We start from the raw sequence: 23,548 nt of genomic DNA, 5'->3' as shown, positions 1-23,548 counted from the left end.
TGGTACCTGGGTTTTCTCCTGAAATGCACTGTATAGGTCAGAAAAAGACAATCACACTCTCATTTGAAAAGGTGTTGTTTCAGAGAAATTCAATGGCTGATCAGATAGATCACTATTCTTTTATCCATGGCACTGTTTTTCTTTCCAAACTATTGTATTGTATTATATACCATGTTTAAGCATAGGAGCAGGCTTGAAGTGGTTTCCATTATATAAAGGGTTTGCAGTTTGGTTCAATGTCTCTCAGCACCTCTGCTGTAAAAATTGTTCCGGCACCCCTGAGTTTAAGAACAAATAACATTGTTCTCTAACAAACAGATTAGAGGAGCACACAGATCAAAATTAGTTGCAAATGATTCCATCTGGAAATCAGTGCAGAGGACCATAGACTTTAAATAGCAGTTGTATATGTGGATCAAAGGCATTATGTCTCCTAAAAAGGTAGAGAATGTAACAAGAAGACACAATTAGGCAATTAAAAAGAACTTCTTGAATGAGCCATAACATCCAGAAGTGTTCTCCAGAAACTTTCTGTCTTGGGAAATCAAAGAGGAAACTAATCTGCTGTAAACAGATCAAGAGCCCTAATCGGCATCTGGAATATTAATTTTTTACCCATTAGTTAAAGGAAACTGGTGATTAGGTCAAATAAAGCTGCTGTAATTAGCAATTCAGACCTAAATGCTTTGGCCAGAGAAAGAGGGAGAATCTTAACCACAAATACAGGCCGAGGCACTTTGGTCTTGAATCACCAATTACAGCAGCTTCATTTGACCCAATCAACAAGCTTCCTCACAAATCCTTCATTCTGTTTACCACTCTCCTCTCCCATCTACCTATCCACAGTCCCAAATGAGACAGTTCATTTGGCTGTCTCATGAACATGCCTTCTCTCAGGGGTTCTCTCACAGGTTTTCATAGGGTGGATCATACCTCAATAGAGAGAGTGTGGTTTCAGCCACCTGCTCTTGCAGCTTCCCAATCATGAACCATTTGGAATCACATAAAACCCCTGTGGCTACTACAGCAATTGCTTGTGTAGGAAAACAGTGTTAGTATTGAAGTATTTTGAAGTGACCCAGGTGGAAAGACAGCATTTGTCAGCACCTGCAGGTTCAAGCTGCTTTTCTTCATAGCAGCAAGTTTGATAGCACACTGAAAATCCCTGACTCAAAATATGGGCAGCAAATCCTTTTCCTACACCTTTACCTTTTGGTGATCCATTACCTTAGACCAATGGAGAGAAGTTCACTCCAGCCAGTTCCACTCCAGAAGTTCACTCCATCCATTCACTTTTCAGAGAATTTATTTAATGTCACCTCCCCACCCCAACTCCACATCCCTTTCTGGGATCCCTCTTACAAGAAAATACAAAGACTGAAGTCAGTGCCCTTCCCCAAACGGGAACAGAAGAGTTACCTCTCCAGTAATTGGGAAGGGGGTTGTATTGCCATTATTTCCTCATTCCCAAATACATGAGAGTTACGGAAACTGAACACGTACATCGAAAAGTTCCGTTTCTGTGTGGTGATGATGGTAGCCTCTACAGTATAATTCTTTCTCTGAGTTCACAAGGCTGGTTTGAGACTGTACCCCTAAAGAATGCCTATTTCAATATAATATCTAGCTCTCTCTTCAAAAATACTTGAGGCTCTGCACATGTGAAGGCCGCTACCCAGAATGACAGATTTCTTTCAGGAGGTGTTCCCCATCAAATATGGGTTGCAATTGTTTGATGATACCCCATGTGGGTTCCAGTGTGAGGTGGTAGGTGACAACTAGAGCTGTGTAATCATTTCCCTCCCCCTCATGACTGGAGAGGTATTAATGGGCCCAGGGAAGTCCTGATAACACAGCTCCATTGGAGCTCCATTGTCAGGGAGCCCGGAATCCCAGAGTAAGTAGTGGACCTCTGTGCAGATGATCCTTGTCTCTTGTGCATCCCCCAGCATCCACTGGTCTCTGGTGATGGGACCATGGCTCATTGGGCGGGGAACACTCAGAGGAAATCCACAAAGAGATTTTCCCTGCACAGCAGTAGATGACTCTGATTCACTAACCACAACATTTTGTGTGCCCTTTCTTTAGAATTTCCATTTCCTTATTCCCTTCCCTGGACTTAGGTCCTTTGGTTTCATAGATAATACTGCTGTGATTCTGACATCTCATAATTATTATCTGAGGATAATTTCCCTTTTTTCTCAGAGGCTGACCTGAAAATGGTTGCTCTCCGCTCTTTGTAAAATTAGAGCTGACAACTCATGCAGTAACGTTTGACTTCTGGAGTCAAATCCTGCTTATGTTACACATCATGTTAACTTTGGCAGCCTTTTCCTGCTTATTAGTGGAAAGCTGCTTCCATTGTAGAGCTGTTGTATGATTTTACATGGTTGTTATTCACTGTTCAAGAAAGGCCCAGAAAGGAAATAGCAGGGATATGGTAGGTCAAGCTTGAGGTACCATGGCACAGATATGTTGTGCATTTGAAAGCAGGCCAACCTGCCCTTTGTCTGGCTCCACTTACTGCTCTGTTTCACGTGCATCAAAATTCATTCCATAGTGTTTCAAAACAAGCACCGCAGATCTCAAACCAAACAAATTTTTTGTTGGGCTTGTAAATTAATCTGTTATGTTCCAGCTGTGGCCGAAGTGCAGTTTACCATGTACTTTTTCATGTAGATGACTTTAACAAATTCTGTTCGGCATAAACAGAGCAGCACGCTATACTAGAATCATAGTAATGTCGGGCTGGAAGGGACCTCGAGAGGTCATCAAGTTCAGCCCCCTGCACTGAGGCAGGACCAAGTAAATCTACACCATCCGAGAGAGACAATGTGAGTGAGGTAATATCTTTTATTGGACCAATTTCTGCTGTTGAGAGAGACGATCTTTCAAGCTTTTCCAGAACTATTCTTGAGGTCTGGGAAATGTACTCAGAGTGACACAGCTAAATACAAGGTGGAGCAGATTGTTTAGCGTAAGTGGTTAACAGATTTCAAGGTGAAGTGGCCGTTAACACCTTTCCCATCATATGGGGGAAAAGGAGGGGGAAAAAGCTGGGGGTGGGATTTAGTGGGTTATAGATTGTTGTGATAAGCCATAAATCCAGTGTCGCTATTCAGTCCTTGGTTTTTAGCGTCTAGCAAAGATATGAATTTAAGCTCCCAGACTCATCTTTTGAACCTGTTGTGCAGGTTTCCTTTGAGGATGAGAACTGAGAGGTCAGATATGGAGTGATCGCTTTGTGAAATGTGTTCACCCACAGGTGAAATGGATGGTGTTTTTGTCTTTTATAATTTTTCTGCCTGAGTTCATTCTAGAGCATAGTAATTGTCTCGCTTCACCCAGATAGTTGTGATCAGGGCATTTAGTGCACTGGATGAGGTACACCACAGGTTTTGACAGGCATAGGTAGGACCCATGGATCCTGAAAAGTGTGGTGAGGGGGGGCGGGGGTTGATCATTGTAGCTGTGGAGGTATGTCTACAGGTTTTGCCTCTGTTGTTCCGGCAGGGTCTGGTGCCACTTTGAGTTGGTGAGCCCTGGTCTGTGGGGAGTTTGCTTCTGATGATGAGCTTAGAGAGGCTGAGGAGTTGTTTGAAGGCCAGGAAAAGGGGTTTAGGAAAGATTTCTTTCAGGATATGGTCCCCATCAAATATAGGTTGTAATTGTTTTATGATACCCCATGTGGGTTCCAGTGTTAGGTGCTAGGCAACAACTAGGGGTGTCCACCCACCCACCGACGACTGGAGAGGTGTTTATGGGCCATTTCCACTTGAATGGTCCCTTGAAATATGTGTTACCGACATGCTAAACAATCTGTTCCACCTTGCATTTAGCTGTGACACTGAGTACATTTCCCAGACCTGAAAGAGAGCTCTGTGTAAGCTCCAAAGCTTGTCTCCCAAACCAACAGAATTTGGTCCAATAAGAGATATTACCTCATCCACCTTGTCTCTCTAACAGCCTGGGACCAACACAACCTCAGTTCTAGACCATCCCTGGCAGGTGTTTGTCTGGAAGGTGCCACCCCTATATCTCTGACTGCAGAACGCAATCTTTGGGCATTTTTCCCTTTTGGAATTCTTAACAAAAACAGAACCCCAGAATTTTATGTGCAATACTTCTCCAAATGTTACTAACTGCAGCAAACATCACTCTCAGCTACCTGCACCTGGCCCACTCCACAGTCTTGGCACGGATCCGGTCCTGGCTCCGCACCAGCCTCTAGCCTTGGCTGCTGGTCGTGGCTCCATTCCCGGCTCCATTCCTGAGGGCTGGGCTGGGAACGGAGCCAGAGCTGGTCGCGGGCCCGGCTGCTGGCTCCGATTGCAGCCCAGCTGTGGCTCCACCCCCAGCCTTGGCCCCTGGGAGCAGCCCTGCTCCCAGCCCCACCCCCAACTGCAGCCCTAGCCTTGGCCCCTTTACCCCCGTCTGCGTCCCTCCCCCGAGATGCAGCATCATTCCGGCGGGGTGTGTGGACAGGAGTTAGGGGGTGCACGACCCTCAAGAGTTTGGGGACTGCTGCATTAGAGAAAGTTTACCACCTCCAGGTGGAGATAACCCATTGGTTTGCCCATAGATTTGATAATGTATTTATGATGAAGGAATGCAGCTCCCTGCTGTGTTGTAGATATTATTGGCTTCATCAGCTATTGCTACAGACACGCAGAATCTTACACTCAGGCCATGGCATATCTGAAGGATTTCACATCATCTTTAAGAACAAAGTGAATATGACCAGACAGACAACCATTTTTAGAGGAAATTGGGTAGTATAGGCTAAGCTATTATTTTTGTATTGCTCCATCTGGACATCATTCCCACGCTGTGTTTGGCAAGGGACTCTCCATACGCTGCCAGATCCTGGCTCAGATTGTCCTCAGGAGATCCATGCATGAAGGGCTTTCTCCATTAGCAGATCTGTCCCAGATGGAAGCAAGGGGGCCAGCCCCCTTGGTAATACCTTCCCACACCTCTGGAGCCTACAGAGGGCTCTCCACTGGGTTGGGCTCTCATAGGAGGAGGGGAGGGGTCAGCTCAGGGAGTGGGTAAGACTGTATGGACCATCATGCTCCCCCACCCTCCCAGATATTATGTACAATAAGTAATATGTCCTTTCCCATGGAGCCCCGCCATACGGGGGCTATAGGAATGGCTCTAAGGGCAACTGCAGACAGAAAAGGCCCTGGAAGTGGTCCTTTAATGTTACACTTCTAGCAAGCCGAGGAGTTACCAGGGACCCCACAGCCAATCCTGACCTTCTCTCTACCCAGAGAGCACTGTAGGCCTTAGAATCAGAATTGCAGCTCAGTGACAGGGAGGGCAAATCCTGCCTCTACCAGGCTTTGGGATAAGACTTGTTGAGGAGGTCCTTATGGAGCTGTCCTGTACTCTCCTGTTGGATAATGACAGCATCATTGGCATGATGTTCCCCCTCTCCACTGGTCTGAAAGGCAGGAGTTTTGAGGTCACTCCTGAATAAACTGGTTATGCAACTGTATTAATAATCAGAACATGTACTATTCCCCTGTAATTATAATTGCATTATAGAGAGAACAGTTTACTGCTTCTGTCCTATGCCAATGAAAGGTTGGTTGATTGTTTTTTAAAGAAGGCAAAAAGGTAATTTCAAGATCTTAGTCAGGCCAAGAAAGATTGTAGATTTTAAAGTGTAGTTCTTTGAAAAGTGTTGCAATAGCATTGTAGGTGGTACTATGTTTATTATCACACAGTGACGCCTTATCAAATGTGCTCAATTTTCAAGTACAAATGTTGATTTATCTGACTGCCGGCCATGCAATATCAACTTAGAATCTGCTAGTCAAACTGGGTTTTTTCCTAGCTCAGACATTACCAACATAAAGATTCCGCATTTAGACTGTAGTTAACCATTGTCTTGATGAGGTTTGAGTGGGAATAGAATCCAGCTCACTCTCCCCTAGCTGTGTTGGCTCTCCAGGACTAACAGTAGTAGTCAAAACTCATTTTAATCACTAAAGCAAGCAGATACATCTCTGAATACACATAGGGAACAGATCTGTTGAATACAGCAGCACCTTTTGGACACAGTCACTTTTCAGAGTAGAACTGTCCCATAAGACAATTATCCCCAGCTGTTAAATTCTGTTTATTTGCATGCATACTTTAGATAGAAGATTTGGAAAAGCAACTGCACCTGGCTCATTCTGAGATGGCAGAGGCACAAACTGAACGGGATCAATACAGTCAAGAATCTGGAAATCTGGATGATCAGCTTCAGCAGCTGCTGGTAGGAATTTGATATATTAATAAACCATTTATAGGGGAGTTCCATTTTAGTAATCAGTTTGTCTCTTAATCAGTTGAATACATGGATTAAATCTTACCATCTAATAGCTTTTGTTTTTATTGTTGCTGTTGTATGGGCACATTGCCTATTATGGAAAGCTGGCAGCCTCTTTATAATTAAGACTGAGACTTACTATAAATTTAATCTTCCTGCCCCAGAAATCCTCAAAGGCCTGAAAAGAGCACACTCAATGCAGGCATACCCCTGGTAGCTGGGCATGGCATAGCAGACTCTCCTTCATTTTCTGCCAACACCAGCTCCGGCCTGGAAGTGGTCTGCCTGTTCTTATGACCTCAGCCCCCTGATCAGGCCACATTTAGAACCACCCCTTCTAGGTTAACAAGAAGTCTTGCAAATAATCGTTCCAGTCCTTACTTTGGCCCTCAACTCTGGTCCCCACGGTCCCTACCAGCCTTCATTCAGGGATTCAACCATAACCCCTTCCCAGGAGTTTCACACTATGTGCCGCAGTGAAAGATAGGGGAACCCAGACCCCTCCTTTACACTGGGCCCCTATAGCCAGCAGCCAACATCTGCTCCATCAGACTCCTTGCTGCTGCTTCCCTGGACATCCTGCTTCCATGGCCTTTTTCCAGACTTCTCCCCACAGAGTCTCTAGTTTCATCTTTCTTTTAGTGGCCAGGACTCTCATGGCTCTTCCCTGGGTCCCCCAATAAAATCCCAAACTAGAAGTACAAACTTAAACAAACTTCTGCCCTCCTCAGGCTCTCATTTAATCTCTCAGGTTTCCCCTGCTCTGTTTCTCACTTGAGCATCTACCAGGGTTCGCGCTCTCTCTCTCTCTCACTCTGGAAGTCACAATTCTGCCTTGTTAATGCACTTACTCCACCTCAGTACTTGCTCCATGTCTCTCCTAGACTCTTACCAGCATCCTCTATTCAGGAAAGGATCCCAGGGAGCTTTCTCCTTGACCCCGCCAGTCTCTCTCCCTTATACCAAGGGAGGCACTGCAGAACCCTTTCTCCCCACAACAATCCTCTAGGCTGGGCTTCCTCTCTTTATACTAACAACCCAGCTGGGATTCTTCTTTCATTGGGCCTGGCCCACCCTTCAGGTGCAACCAGGTGCCCTAATTGAGCTCTCTACTCCAGTTAATTGTTTCATTACTTATATGGAGCACATATCTCATCACAAGTTCATTCCATTAGAAACCCAGGAAATTCAGAGCTAAGGTTAACATTAAAAGAAATGCAAACATTTGAAACTATGAAAATCACAGTTAAGGCTCCCAAATATAAGAACAGCCGGCATACTGGGTCAGATCAAAGGTCCAGTATCCTGTTTTCTGACAGTGGCCAATGCCAGGTGCTTCAGAGGGAGTGAGCAGAACAGGTAATCATTGAGTGATCCATCCCGTCGCCCATTCCCATCCTTAACTCTGACCCCATAGCCAAGCTAGGTTAGCATCCCACCTTTTTTCCTTTCATATCTACTTTGTAAGATTTTTTTTTGATCCAGGACTTTCCTAACTGCTCTATATAGTCCCTGGCCATAGACTGAAGACATCTTAAATGGGAAAAAAACAAAACAAAAACACACTGTACCTGTACAGCTTGCACAGATAGTAGCAAAATTGTGCATCACAGATCATTGGTTTCATACATACACCCTATTTCCAATGCTAAGTGTAATACTTCATCATCACACTCAACTTTTGCTCTGTGTATGAGTTCTGTAATTTCATGATCGGGTTTTGGGAGGTTAGTATACCAACTTTCTGTCTAGTATCACTTGTACAATAGGTGACACATGGAATCTGAAGAAGAGTTTTGCATGATTGCATTCTGTATGCTGTTTAAAACAAACAAAAGGTGTTCTTTTCACACAATGCACAGTCGGTCTGGGGAACTCTTTGCCAGAGGATGCTGTGAAGGCCAAGACTATAACAGGGTTCAAAAAAGAACTAGATAAGTTCATGGAGGATAGATCCATCAATGGCTATTAGCCAGGATGGGCAGGGATGGTGTCCCTAGCCTGTTTGCCGGAGGCTGGGAATGGGAGACAGGGGATGGATCATTTGATGATTATCTATTCTGTTCATTCCCTCTGGGGCGCCTGGCATTGGCTACTGTTGGAAGACAGGATACTGGGCTAAATGGACCTTTGGTCTGATCCAGTATGGCCATTCTTATGTTCTTATCTAATCAGGAATGTGCAAAGTATATATTTTCCTGTGAACTCTTTATAGCGTAGAGAAGGCTGGAGCCAGGACAGTCACTATACAATTAAGAGTAAAGCATTCTAGTTTATGAATAAGGTAGTCTCAGTTTCTAATATTCTTCAAGGTATTGGGGGGAAAAGTTACATTTGTTTCAATGCCTTTACTGTGTATGTTCATTCTTTCACTCTCTGAGTCTCTCATTTCATTCCCATTTTCTTTGGCTTTACTAGTGTTCTGCGTGCTGCCTCCGCTTCCAAAATGTCAGCCCCTTCACATTCTACTAAGAATTCTGCTAACCCCTTTTTTAATTAACATTTTCCAAATTGCCTGATAATTTTGGATTGTGGCATCAGTTTTTGAAACTTTACATTTGTTTCTGAGCTAAAAATGATTGAAAAAATGTACAACAAATTGCTGTCTGCAAACAGTCAATCAAGCCATGAAATTACAGTTCTCATTATTGTTAAAGGTGGATGATTTCCTTCCTTGGCATGTACTGTAGTATTTGTATTTTTTTTCACTATTAATTTTGATACAATGCAGTTTTTTGCATTTTGCTGATTTTTTTGGCTAGGGTATGTTAGCATAGAAATGGCATCAAAGGCTTCAAGTCTTGAAGTGTTAAATAAGATATTGATAGCGGTAGTACTTAGAAGAGGATTAGTTTAAAGCTATTGCTGTGTTGAAGGATGGTGCCTCAGAAGCATCAAACTATCTGTTCACCAGAAATCCTGGCTTTTATTAGGTGTAAAGATATAGTAATCATGATTTAACTATATTACTGATTGTTGCTAATATTAAAGAAAACAAAAGACAGGATGGCTTTACGATTTAAAGAGGACAGTGGCTGCTGTAATTTCTTGTAGGCTGATCTACATAAAAAAGAGATGGAACTGAGTCTGGAAAAGGAGCAGAACAAGCGGCTTTGGGATCGGGACACTGGCAACAGCATCACCATTGACCACCTACGGAGAGAACTGGACAACAAGAATATGGAATTGCAGCGCATGGAGAACATAGTGAAAACAATGAAGACCGAGTGTCAGGGACAAATGGAACGTCAGGTCAGGAAGGAACTGCTGAGTGTATTATTACCATTGAGAGGTTTCCCATTCCCATACACCTAGATATATACCAGGGGTAGGCAACCTTCGGCACGTGTGCCAAAGGCGGCAGGCAAGCTGATTTTCAGTGGCACTCACACGGCCCAGGTCCTGGCCACCAGTCCGGGGGGCTCTGCATTTTAATTTAATTTTAAATGAAGCTTCTTAAACATTTTAAAAACCTTATTTACTTTACATACAACAATAGCTTAGTTATATATTATAGACTTATAGAAAGAGACCTTCTAAAAATGTTTAAATGTATTACTGGCACGCAAAATCTTAAATTAGAGTGAATAAATGAAGACTTGGCATACCACTTCTGAAAGGTTGCTGACCCCTGATATATACTAAAAATAGCACTGTTTTTCTTATCCTAGTTGGAACATGAGCAGCATCTATACGTAAGCTGCCAGAGGTTTTCATTCTAATGCCCTAATTTTGATCACTCATAACTTTCTGAAACTTTCACCTGCCAGTCAGAAATTTTCAGTCCTAATCTCTGGCCTAAGGTGATTTTATACCAAAACAGCCGGAATTTGAAATTTGGCACATTAACACACTTCATGAAGAAGTGACTTTGAGTGTCTGAGGAAACTTGGTTTGGCTTTGGCCAAGTTATAAGCTTCCAGAAATCCCATTTTGTGCATGTACAGTAAATGTAATGTGCCCAGGACTGATGGCAGCACCTATGAACCTCTTGTGGACTGTTCTCTATTTCACTTCTCTTTCAAGACGGTCTTTCTGGTGGCAATCACTTCTGCAAGAAGAGCTAGTGAACTAAAGGCCCTCATAATTGAGCCACTGTATACAGTATTTCATCGGGACATGGCGGTGTTTATGTCCACAGCCTAATTACTGGGCTGAGTTGAGCCCTGTGTCCAAAAGGACTGTTCCGTTGCTTTCAACAGAGTAGACTCTGGACATCAAGCCCTAGGGTCAACTCCTTTCTTCAAACTGCTGCATCCTCTCAAAAAAATCTTCCAAGTCCAAATACGTAACCCAGTGCCAATCCTGTCAGCTGCTGCTCTCCACTTTAGGTCAAATTAATTTGTCTATAACTTGATTCCTTTATTTGCCACCAACTAGACAGGCTTTCCCTACAACTACTTCCTGCAATCCCCTCTTCCCTCCACCATTAACTTCTACCTTCAATTCCTGATATTTCTGGGTCCATTCTTGTCTTCTGCATCTGTACTGCACTATTAGCGGTTCTTGGGTCACAATGCTTCCTGTTGGAGGTTGTCCTATAAAAGTCTATGCACTTTGCTGACTACAGCAATAAAACTAGTTATATACTATTGATGCACACATACCTTTTCCAGGATATATTTGCTGTAAAGTTCAATTGCTCAGGCTTTAATATATTGAATTATTTAGACCTGTCTCCTCTGAATAGTTTAGAGACAGTTAATTTGTTTATTCTATTTTTCATATCAGTCCTACTTATTTTTTTTTCTATATTTCACACTGTGTTTCCTTTATCAAGGAAGGAAGAAAAGCAGAAGAATCATGAAATCCACTAGGGTCCTTGTCATGCAAACCTAATTTACCAGTGAAGCTGTCAGATACTATAATGATGGATGCTATAGAAAATCCATAGATAGGTAGCTAGAAAACCCTGTAAGTAGGAAGGCAGATAGAAAATACAGTTGTCAAAGTTGACCATTTTATTGTTACCATTCAGATGGCTGCAATTAAGGAAAAGAATGAAAGCATTGAAAGAGTCTCCTCCTTGACTGCCCAGCTAGAATCAACCAAAGAGATGCTCCGTAAAGTGGTTGAAGATCTGACAGCCAAGAAGATAAATCTGGAGGCTTCTGAGAGAACAGTGTCTGACTTGACAGCCTGCCTGCAAGAGAAGGAGAGAGCCATTGAAATTACCAATGAGGAAGTCAGGAAGCTCCGGTCACGGGTAGATAGTAAGTTGCAGGAGCTCCAGCACTTAAAGAATGAAGGGGATTACTTACAGAATGTGCAGTTGGAGTGTGAGACACTGAAACTGCAGGTGATGGAAAAGGAAAGAGTTATTGAGATCTTCCAAAAGCAAATTGATAACATGACCCAGATTGTGGGCCAGCATGGACGAACTGCTGGTGCAATGGAGGTGGAGAAATCTCAGCTTGTGAAAGAAATCAGTGACAGGAAACTGGAAGTACAAGAACTTAAGGTCTGTACATTTCACCGTGTTTACGTCTCTGCAAGACAGTACGTTCAGTCTGTTTTAAAATCCACATATTGATATGTTACACTGTCTGTGTTTTCAAGCAGTTCAGAAAATGGGCCTAGAAATCTATAAACATTTAGAAGACCTAGCATGGCTGGGAACATCATCATTATGTTATCATTATTATTTTGATCAGTTTGTATGAAAAATGAAATAAATATTTCTAGGTCTGAAGTTAACACATTATGGGTGAAATCATGTGCAATCCTGCAGGGCCAGGATTTTACTCTATGTCCATGAGTCAGAGTAGTAACTAAACTGGACTCAATATTAAAAAATGTGCACCTGAGTTGCACATGTAAAAGCATACTTTTGCATACACCAAAGGGATAATTGCATGCACAACTGCAAATTTAACAATGTGTACAATTACCCAATTATGCACAACCAAATGTGTGTCTGTGTGAATAGCTTAGCCTCTTATTTTTATAATCTATAGGTCAATTGATCTGCTTCACCATTTTACCAAAGAACAAACATGGACAAGAAGGAGGCAAAAGTGTGTTCTTCATCACAAAATTACCATGGTGGATCCCCACTGTAGAATAGTGCTTCAGCCATTGTGTGTCCCACTCCAAGGCAGTTGATCTGCAGATCTAAACATTTTGACTTGTGGTTATAAAAGGCCACCCTACCATTTTCAGCTTCTTTTCTACTGATGATAGAGGTCATAGAACCATTGCTTCATTGTTCACGATTACACAGTGAATTAGTTTTAGAATAACAGTGGATGTTAGTATAATAATTAGCCATTATAATTGATGTTAATTGTTACTATAACAGCAGCAAAGAATCCTGTGGCACCTTATAGAGACAACAGAGTTTTAGAGCAGAGCAGTGGGTGAATAAGTGATGCATGATGATGATCGGATGTGGGCATCCACCCGAAAATTCCTGCTCAAACCTCTAAAACTCTCTGTTAATCTATAGGTTGCTTTTGCTTTTACAGATCCAGACTAACATGGCTACCCCTCTGATACTTGTTACTATAACAGTAGTGTTAGATCCAGAACTAGTTTGTTCTTTCATAGGCAGATCCAGAGAAGTGTTTAGGCTTTAAAGGTTGATGACAACGAGAAGTGCATGACGGACCAACCTGTGAGTCACCCTTTACCATACAGGCTTTACCACCCCCACCACTTCAGGCAAGAGGAGAGCAGGAGCAGTAGACAAAAGTTTAGGAAAAAATTTTGTCCACTCAGCACTCAATCTTGAAGGCCTTGAGATGTCAGATCTGAAGGTGTCAGGCCGCACCTTCAACAAAACAGAAAAAGTCATATTGTTACTGAGAGTGGTAATTATGGGTGTTTAGTTACAGAAGGAGAAGCACTCTCAACCTTTGTGGCACTCTTCATTGAGACTGACTAAACATTCCTCATCTAGAGTATGCCCTATAGACCTGACATCTTCTTTAAAGAAGAGGCATTCTAAGCTCACCATAGTCAGGTGCTGACAAGACTCCTTAGAAAAGGAAAGGTTTGTTCTTGGAGCTTACTCAATTCCAAGGGGCTCAGATTTGTTGGTTCATATAGAAACAATCTGATCAGTTTAGCACTGGAGGAACATTTGAGCCCTCTCCGTTGATCTCCATTGGTTCTGGTCTGATGTCAGTTCAGCATCCAGAGTTTTGGGTGAGGGCTAAGGAGTTTTGCAGTGCATCATCAGATCCAGAGCTGACTCCCTGGTTCTATTACAAGCATGGTTCTAAGTCTCTTGGGCTGAACCCACTAGAGGCTTTGCAAGTGATGTATCTGGCCCTTTACTTAGCAGGGCTCTCACTTCAGAGACTCATACACAGAAGTCTCCCACCTCATCTGCAGCAGCCTTCAAACCAAAGGACCTTATCACTAAAATATTCTGATCTACCACTTCATCAGCTCTGTCTTCTCTCAGTGCTGGCTTAGTATGAAGCCATCCTTGCCTCCTTGTACTTTTGCTGTTGTGTGGTGTGTATGGGGTGCCACAGCTGGGCTATGGCCCCTACAACCTTTGGAGCATGTGACTTTTCTGGTTTCAAGTGCCACTTTACCCTGCATCTTCTCATGGTCACCTCAGGTAGATGGTATACTGAGCTCCTTCCCAAGGCTCAACTAGTTTCCATCAACTTGGTAAGAAATCATTTCAAATCCCAATTCATTCACAGGTGAAACGGCACAAATCAGTCTTTTTAAAAATCTTGTGAGTAACTATAGGAATCAAAACACAAAACATATGTGAGTTAGGGATTTTATCAACTGATTTAGCCACTAGCTGAACTCTGATAGTGCTTAAGACCAGAGCACATTTTGTTAAAAACAGTAATCAGTTGGGTTAGCAGAGACAGTGATATATGCTGAAATAATCTGTTTATATATTTATCCCCCCCATTTTTGTGTCTTTTCCATTCTAGTTTTCATCTTTGCACCAAGTTATTCCATGATAAAAATCAGATTTCAAATAATTCTGATGTGTATATGTCTTAATTGTTAGTTAAAAGCTTTATTACAATTTATTTATTTACATAAGTAGATTGCGATGGACAAGAAAGAAGACAGAATCCGTGAAATGGAGACCAGATTGAGTGAGCTGGAGCTGGAAAAAGTTAAACTGATAAATACCTGCACTGAGAGGCTCCGTGCAGTAAAGGACATGAAACTGGAAAGAGACCAACTCATGAATGAGCTGAAAGCCAGTCGCACTGAGCTAGCTGGCCTCGCAGGTAGGGAGCCTCAGATCAGATATCTGCTAAATCAGGCTGATGTTAAAAATAGAAGAGCTGCCTGCTCACTCCAAATATGGGTACCAGTCAAGTCAAGGAAAAAGTTCCCGGATAGAGTACACTGATGGTCAGGCTGCTTCAGAGAGCTAATTCATTATTTGGATTTCTAGTATAGAATGAAGATGATGTCATTTAGAGGCATAACTCCCAGTGCCTTGTGCAAAAATACTCAGCAAAGCCTGACCTTTGGTAGGGCCCAGAATAAAAACCCTAGTAGGTCACAGAATATAAACTTCACCACGAGCCCTCCTTCTTCCCCAGGTTTTATACAGGGAAGCTAGATATTGCAATGTTCCATCATTTAAATAAACTGATCTGGCACATCCTATTAACTGTTTACTATCAAAATGTAGTGAAAATCTTGTATCTTAACTCATCAGAAAAAGGACATTAGCAAATGCTATACATGAAAGGAGATCAAGATGCCAGGGACATACAGTATGTGATATTGGCAGAAAGTGTCTGAACCCTATCACTGCCAATAATAGCCTACTCAAAAACTCATAACTACGAGGTGAGGTTGTACATGTGTATTTCCTTTCACCACAGTCACCAGAACTCAAGGAAATCACCTGTTAAGGCAGCATTAACATCCAGACCAACCACAATTCACATGCTGTACTATGCAGACATTATACCAGCCACATGCATTCACAGATTCCCCCATTCATTTTCAGCATAATACATATGCCCAGCTCCCCACAGTCATGCTCCAGTGCACAACCTTAACTCTGACCTCAGCAAAATTAGTAGATGGTAACCATATACATACTTTTACTTGGAAAGTCTGTCCTCAGATTTTGTGAAAGATAATAACAACAGAGTTCAAGTGTGTGAGGGCATGGGGGGGTGTCTGAAATGGAGGGTCCAGAGCTGGAGGGGCCACACTGTGTGGGAGCCAGAGCTGTGCAGGTAGTGAGAGGGAGTTGTGTAGGGAACATAGATTTGTAGAGGATGATTGGGGGAATTTGAGGGGGTCAGAGCTGTTTGAGGGATGCATTTGAGTTGAAGCTGTGCCAAAGCGATTTCAGGGGGGTCAGGACATAGAGCAGGTTGGAGTTGTGAAAAAGAGCCTGAGAGAATGGGCACAGGTCAGATATTTTATCTCACAAGTAGCTATGCCACACCAGGTAGCAATGGGCAGTCTGATCCCTGAGCAGCACACAATCAAGAAGTGTAGCTTGATTGTCACGTTGTAGAATGGACTTATAGAACAGTTAGGAAATGCATCTCATTTTGTTCCAGTGAAACACAGCCTTTCGATGACATCATAGCAATGCAATGGAATATAACGTGTTTTAATTTGTTAGCAATTTTTTTCTCTGTTAATTGCATAAATATTGTATTCCTTTTAAGGGATTAATCAGCACATAAATAAATACATTAAATAGTAACAGGTGGATGATTTTATGAATCACTTTACACTTTCGTTCAATTCAATGTGCTTACATTGCACAGAGGAATATGAAAATTTAAAGAGGAATTATCGAGACAAAAGCGAAGAGATGGAAGGTATCACAAGCAAACTCAGAATGCAATTGAAATCTGCCCAGGCTGAACTGGAACAAACCAGAGCCACTTTAAAGACTATGGAAGGTTCCGACGGCCATGGTAACTGGAAGGTTTTTTTTTCTTACCTCATATTTGTTTGTCTTTTTAACAAGTGGCATTTGTAAATATCTTTATTCCTTCAGTAGATGTTATTAATGGTAATTCAAATATTTTATAAAAGGAATAAAAAACAGTGGCATATGCAGACACCTTCTTGTTTTATGGTTTACTAGGAATCAAATTATGCCAGGAAATTTGGAGCTGAATTTCATCAGAGTATAAGGTGGTCTATATTAAATTTTCCAGTATAGGTTCTTCTGTTTATATCACAGTCACCACGTAGGCAAAACTCCCATTGAGTCTAATGGGAAGTTTGCTCACATAAGGACTGCAGAATCCCAACCCACAGTCTGTCTTTAGTGTATTATTGACAATTGATTTCCAAATAACACAGAAAGCATCATGCCTGATCCATTTTGTTCATGAAGGACTAATCAGTTGGGAACCTTGTCTTTTACAGCTATGAAAGTTGCAATGGGAATGCAGAAGCAAATCACAGCCAAGAGAGGACAGATAGATGCATTGCAGAGCAAGATTAAATTCTTGGAGGAGGCAATGACAAATGCAACTAAGGTCACAAGAGCTCCAAGTAAAAGTATTTAACTATATTTAGATAAATAGTTCCAAGTAGAGATTCAGGGCCAAATTCAGGGTTAGTCCAAGAGAGACCAAAGGGAGTATTAGTTAGCTTAACTTATACCTTCATCTGGCTTCCTCCAGCTGAATGTTACATCAATTAGTCTCTCTCCAGACTGAAATTCCCTCAGACTTAGGGCCTAATTTTCATATACTCTAAGTCACTTTACACTGCTCTAGTGATGTAAAGGAGCCCTAAACTAGGTGTAAATATAATTTACTGCCAGATCAGATGAAAGTGATCTTAGTGTAAATGAGAATCAGGCCCTTAATTACTTACAAACTCGTTTAGACTCACGTCCTCTTACCAACCAACTCCCCTTTCTTGCACATCCTTCTGAATCTGGCCCTCAGTGCTTACCCTCAGTTTTACCTCTCAGTTTTGTTTGCTGCTAGATTTGAGATACTATTTCCTAACTGAAAAATCCCTCCAGAGGTGATTTTGGTTCATTCTGCTCAATAGCAGGCAACTATTATATTTATTAGCTAACATATCCTGATTGACAACAACTGTCAGGCAGCTACAATAACTTATTTTCATATTTTCTGTAAACATTATTGTTCATACGATAATGCCACTGTGGGTGCTTGCTTTGGAGGACGGTTTAGCAGAATTTGTCTTAATTCAGATTCTGAGCACTTCAAGTTTTGGTGGATACTGCTTGTCAGTTTCTTACCAATGAAAGTCTGTCTAGTAGATTCCCAGACAGATAAGTGGTTTAGTTACCAGTAGAGTTGACTGGATTATCACCTACATGTGTTTACAGAAATTCATCGTCCTCTGCTAGCTTTGGATCTAGTCACTTGCATGGATTATGACAGTTGTTTCTTCGATATTGGGCAATGGAAGAGCTTATCAAAGCGTGGAGCATAGTAGTATGCTCATACACTGTCAAAGCTTCACATTTCAGATTTGAAATGGTTCAAGGCTCTGTGAGGTGACAGTCTAACGCTATAAGAGGTCACCCTCCTATTGTGAAAGCTCCTGTTTCTGCTTAGTATGATAGCCGAGCTTCTGGAAAGGTTCACTGAGCAATTTTAAAAGAATATAAACCATTTCAATTCATAAAGCTCATAGATAACAGATGTCTATATTGTTAGCAATCCTAAACTGGTATCTCATTCACTTTGGTCTTGATCTTTACAAATGCAGGAGAAGCATTATCTGAAAGAAGAAAAAAATAAACTAAGCCAAGAACTGAGTAGTATTGCAACAGAAAACAACAAGATGACTGGAGAGCTGGAGATCCTAAGGTCACAAGATCGACGTTTGAAAGAAAAGATTGCTAACATGGAGGCAGCTCTTGATAAGGTAGCTCTTGGTTTAGTCAGACTTTTCATTCCCCAAACTTTTCCTGTGAAGAGAAGGGACCTTAAGAGGTGACATCTGGTAAAACCTTGACCTGGACCTCACATTAATACACTTCTGGTTTCTTTAACTGAAGCCTTAATTTAGCCCCAGCTGGCTCAGGAGATACAAGTTGCACCTCCTTGAGCTAGAAGGGAAGAATTCATCCCTAGGGAAGGGCTGGTGTGGTTTGCACTGCTACCTTCCACTGAATGTTTCTGTGGTCGGGACTCTGTAGGAGCCCTGCCAGAGAGACACTGAATCAGTATGTTCCTGGTGATCACCCTGGCCAGTATTGCCCATTTATGGAGGCTGCAGGCCTCCTAGTTCAGGGAGGATTGTAAGCACCTTGTGCTGTTGCAATTGCTGCCTGGTTGAGCTTATCACAGCAGATCCTGCCCCCGGTCTAGACAGCACTCCAGCCTCCAGGTGAGGACCTAAACAGCCATGTAAAACTAACTGTTGTTAGAGGTAGAGCTGGTAGTGACACCTATACTTAAAATTGCCTAACACTTCCCATTATAACATGGTTTTTCTGTTGCTTTACAACTTTGCCATACTTTAACCATTCAGGCCGAAAGTTTCCATGCTGGGTTCTGCCTCAGGCTGAAGTTTTCAGGAGAGTTTCAGCTAGAACCGTTCATCCCTTTCTGAAAAAGATATTGTGGAAAAATAATGTGCTTTTCCCATGTTAAATTTTTTTACAACCATTTCATGGAGGAGCTCAAGTGCCTCCATTCTGTGGAGCAAGGACTTGGAATTCAGCAGGGGGTTGCTTTGGGGCCCCAGATGTGCCTTTTCCTATCCCTGTGAAAAACACCCAAGCTGCACCAACCTATAAACCCTTGAAAAATCTCCATTTGCATATCTTCAGTATAGACTTGTTAGAATTGGGCAGCTAAATTCCATCTGCACTGGCCACGCTCAACCCCTCACAGCGCCTATGTGCCAACCAGACTGTGCATGTGCCATCCCCATAAAACTCCATCTCAGGACTGCATGGGCCACCAGGGGGCACTGGGCACAGGAACTGAGAGCAGGTGGACTCTCCCTCATGTGCCACAAAGTCCCCCTCCCTCCAGGCATACAGGCAGCATACAAGAGGAACGTGCTTGACGCATATACAGAGGGGAAGAGAAATTGTCCTAGTGGGGTGTGGAGAAGGAGTAGATTAGAACAAGGAGCCTGTGGGGTGGACAGAGACTGGTTGGGCAAGGAGACTGAGACAAGGTGGCTATTGGGGTGACTGGGATGAATATCCTAAGAACGGAGACTCAGCCTGCGAGAGGGGGGAAGACAGATCAGATGCAGAGCCAGCACCACAGGCATCCTTAATTCTGGCCATTTCCTAAATTTGAGTGCTTGACTCGGCAATATTAATAATGTTGTTAGCACAGCTTTGTTGTGTGTAACAGAACATACAGTAATAATATAGCCGACTAACAAAGGCATAGGCACAATGAAGGCTGGTGCTGTCTGAAAGTGAGTGGGTGAAAACTAACTGTAAAAGTACAGTCAGAGCCCATTTAAAGCAGTGGGTAAAGATCATAACGGATGGTCAGACAGGACAGATAGTGCCTATAATACCTACCCTGAAGAGCCTCCACTGTGTAGACATCATTAAATGTAATTGATCAACCTGCTGCTCATAAATTATTTCTGAGTTGAATGTTGAAATAGAAACTACCGTGCAAACAAGAAGCAGCTAATTATGTGTATGAACACTGTATTCACCATGCTTCAGTGAGCATAGAGAGTTAACTGCCTTTTTGTCATGTGACAATGGCAAAGAATGACAGAAAGAAACTCAGTTTCTTCTAACACTGAACAAGGAACTTTATTAGAATTATGAAAACACCCTCCCTAAAGTGTCCCTGTCCCTCTCTGCCTCACAGTAGCGCTCGGGCTCAGAAACTTCCCCAGCTCCTGTTGCTTAGTTTCCTGCTACAGATTTAAAGAACCAGAATACGTATTATCATATCTGCATATATCACATTTTTCCGCTATAAACAATCTTTAACAAGTTGTATTATTTAACAGAGTATAGATTCCAGACTTCACCCCCTCATCCATTTTAAAGCCTTGAAGAGGGCTTTGCCTAGTTAATACACTTGGATTACTAATCCCATAGGTGTTCAGGATTCTTTCCAATAGCAATATCTCCTTTCACTAAGGTTGTTGTGTGGGTATCCTTGCTACTAGGGTCATATGGCGATTCAGCTGCCTTTTGGAAGCTCTGCTGGCACTATACAAATGAAAGGTCTCTTTGTAGGGCCCCTTGTTCTTATTTGAGAGAGAGGATTAAAAACATTTAATAGAAAACAAAGAAAAGGTTAATTAAATCTCATATTCTCTCTTGCAGGCATCTATGCAATTTGCAGAATGTCAGTGCATAATCCAGTGTCAGGAGCAAGAAGCCATGCGCTTCAAACTACAACACACTTTGGATATAAAAGTAAGTTCTTTATAGCTAATATGTGGACTGAAAAATTTAGGCATTTACTCTTGGTTCTAGTTTTAATACTATCCTCCTTTTACTTCAGCATATGCCCAAGGGTACTTATCTGATACCCTTAACTCAGGTTTAACATCACCCCTTCACAAGTGGTGCCTTTGATATCACTTACTTGTAAAATACTATTCCATGTGAGTAAGGGTATCAGGGTCTGACTTAAAATGAATTAAAGTTGTAATGGGAATGCTTTGGCACCATGCTTCTGTGACAAGTACTAAGACTTTTGTGATACTCCTGAGATTTTCTGGCAGTTTCAGGTGAATTAGAATTTGAGAGTTTTACTGAATTCTATATGAAAATGAATAATGCACCCAGAACAGTAATAAGTTATTTAACTGGACATTAAAATATGGGACAATTTTGTTTTGTAGTGGTTTCTATAGCAGGATGGACATCCACTAAGCACTCCGTCCTGGGGCAGTGTACAGGCACACTGATCCCTTTTGCAGGACCTGTAAGAACTGCACACAACTTTCACACAGCTGTCCCACCCTTTGCCTGTGGCTGGCTTCATAATAGGATGATTCTTTTCTAGGATAAAATCACCCCTGCCTCGGGCCACTTCAATAACAGAAATAGTTCTTAACCATCACAGGGTCCCAAGATAAAGCCCATCACCACACAAGAGTCCATACTAAGCTCTGGTGTCTTCGCTCATAGGCAGAGCTCTTATTCTGTCCCAGCTTGTCCTCCCAGTTCTTCCTAGCTGGAGCTTAGCCTTCCATCTCTTGCCTTTAAGCCCAGACTCCATCCAGGTTTCTCCACAGAAGCTGCCTGGTCCCTGGGCTTCTCTCTGTCACAGCTCCCTTGGCCTCAGGCCCTTCTCCACATGCGGTCTTCGCACACTCTGCAGTTTCTCTTTGCTATTCTGTACTCCCCCCACTGCAGCCTCCTGCTGCTCTTTATAGGGCAATCACCCTGTTCTCTCTCCTGTGTGACTCCTTCTATAATCAAGCCTGGCTCACCACAACCTTTAAGGGGTGAGCCACCCTGTGGCAGCGCCTAAGAATCATTACCCTTGAGTGCTTCCCAGATAGAAAACAGTTGTAACCACCACAGCAATACATGGAATTCTGAGCACAAAGCAAACTGCTGGAAGTGGGTGTGACTAATGGGTTTAAAGGGGTTAACTTGTGTGTGCCTTGTAAAGTAGATTATAGGACTACACTGGGGGCCATATTTTATAGCATCAAACTGCCTGCTGCCGTTCAGGATTCCTTGCAGTCAGTGTGATCCTATGGTTTTTTATTCTGCATAGGAGGAACACCAGTCATGGACCAGCCAAGATTTTCAAAGGTGACTATTGACTTTGGGTGCCTCCATTTTTGTGTTCCCAACCTGAGACAACCCTAAAGGGGTCTGATTTGAGGCCCTCAGAGTCACTAGTCACTTTTGAGAATCTTGGACCAAGGCCCTATTGTGCTACACACTGTGAAAAACACATAACAAAGATGGCCCCTGTCCCAAAGGGTTTAGTCTGTACACCATTTTGTCTGCTTACACCTGACTACTGTTCTTCGGCAGGAACTGCAGGGCCCAGGATATACGTCAGGTTCTACTTCTGGAAAGCCACGCCACATATCATTGCCACTTACTCATCCCCATGCTAACGTGCCACCTTCCCAAGCCTTTCAAGGCTTCATTCCTCACGTGAGTATCTGCTCTAGATTGTGAAGTCAGCATGACACAGAGCTATTCTGAAGTTCAAAAACTGATGTCATTTCCAGTGGGGGTTTTTCAAAGGGATTCTTACCTACCAGGCTTAACTCATTTCCTTTAACGTCTCATATTATGGACTTACTCCTTTTCTTTTTATTTAGCTAAGACTCTCTTAGCAGTTGGAGAATAAAAACTAGCTTTTTAAAACTAATTTCCTTACCTGTGTCACTAATAACACTTTAAAATATTGAAACAAAGACTACATTGAAATACATTTGACTTTTCACCATTTATGGTGTGTGTTTTCTGTAACTCACTCAGCACAGACAGTGAGAAAAGACTAGTCAGATTTCCAGTTTCCAGCCAATTTCCTTTTCTGGTTCTCATGCACCAGTACAATCCTGCAATGTTTGGTTGCAAATGCTGCAGGAGAATGTTTTAAAAGTTCCTTCCCATACTGGCTTTCTCTGATTTTTTTTTCCTTTTAGTTTATGACAGCTTTTGTATTAATATTAGATTATGTAACCTTCCTCTGTTCTTTTTAAATACACCTAAATTATGGATTTAACCGAAATCTTATGCAGAAAATAATTCTCCATTATTTTCTCTATAGTTTTTATATGATTTTCCATATAGGACATGCCCCAGATCCCACCAAAGTAAATGAGAGTCTCAATCACGTTTGGTAGCAATTGGATCAAGCCCATGATCATTAACACACAACAGAGTGTGGGTTTGTCAGTCACTGTGTGCACACCTTATTTTGTATCAGTAAATATGTACCGTGGGACCAATTCTGTCCTCACGCAGATCCATTGATCTCAGCAGGAATTGCACCTAATTAAGGCCCCATCAGCCCTCTGCGTGTGCTCATGGCATGCCCCCTCCATGCCCCTACAGACGCCCCATGTAGGGAGGGGTGCAGGGCCAAAAGTTGCAGACTGTCCCCACTAATCCCATGGGGAAATATAAGATACTGCACGTAAAATCTACAGTCTTTTTTTTCTGCTTTGCTCTTTGTGTTTTGGGAATTCACATTTCCTACAGGGACAGCTGTGGCTCGGGGGAGTCCCAAATAGCACAGCTCCTGCAGGAGCTATACTAGTGCCCACGGATTTATGGGAGTGGGTAGCAGGCAGCAGGGCTGAGGAAAGGGCCCCGTGCCCAGCCTTTCCCTT

General features: G+C 42.4%; 1 protein-coding gene across 5 annotated transcripts in view; it reads left to right on the top strand.

Moving 5' to 3' along the window:
• CCDC158 (coiled-coil domain containing 158) overlaps positions 1–23,548 on the top strand; it is an 86,186-nt gene that overhangs the window by 43,994 nt on the left and 18,644 nt on the right. For 4 of the 5 annotated variants that reach the window (XM_039541599.1, XM_039541598.1, XM_039541600.1 and 1 more), the window contains exons 11-19: positions 6,152–6,271; positions 9,380–9,577; positions 11,304–11,786; positions 14,352–14,541; positions 16,060–16,212; positions 16,673–16,785; positions 18,002–18,160; positions 20,559–20,651; positions 22,236–22,361. In XM_039541599.1, coding sequence (XP_039397533.1) covers positions 6,152–6,271; positions 9,380–9,577; positions 11,304–11,786; positions 14,352–14,541; positions 16,060–16,212; positions 16,673–16,785; positions 18,002–18,160; positions 20,559–20,651; positions 22,236–22,361 — 1,635 coding nt within the window. The remainder of the gene's footprint in view (positions 1–6,151; positions 6,272–9,379; positions 9,578–11,303; positions 11,787–14,351; positions 14,542–16,059; positions 16,213–16,672; positions 16,786–18,001; positions 18,161–20,558; positions 20,652–22,235; positions 22,362–23,548) is intronic. The other variant, XM_039541602.1, reaches the window with a different exon arrangement.

The sequence above is a fragment of the Mauremys reevesii genome, linkage group 5, assembly GCF_016161935.1.
Source record: "Mauremys reevesii isolate NIE-2019 linkage group 5, ASM1616193v1, whole genome shotgun sequence".
In the NCBI taxonomy this organism is placed as follows: domain Eukaryota; kingdom Metazoa; phylum Chordata; order Testudines; family Geoemydidae; genus Mauremys; species Mauremys reevesii.
Note: the sequence above shows the minus strand (reverse complement) of the source record. Positions and strands in the feature narration are given on the sequence as shown.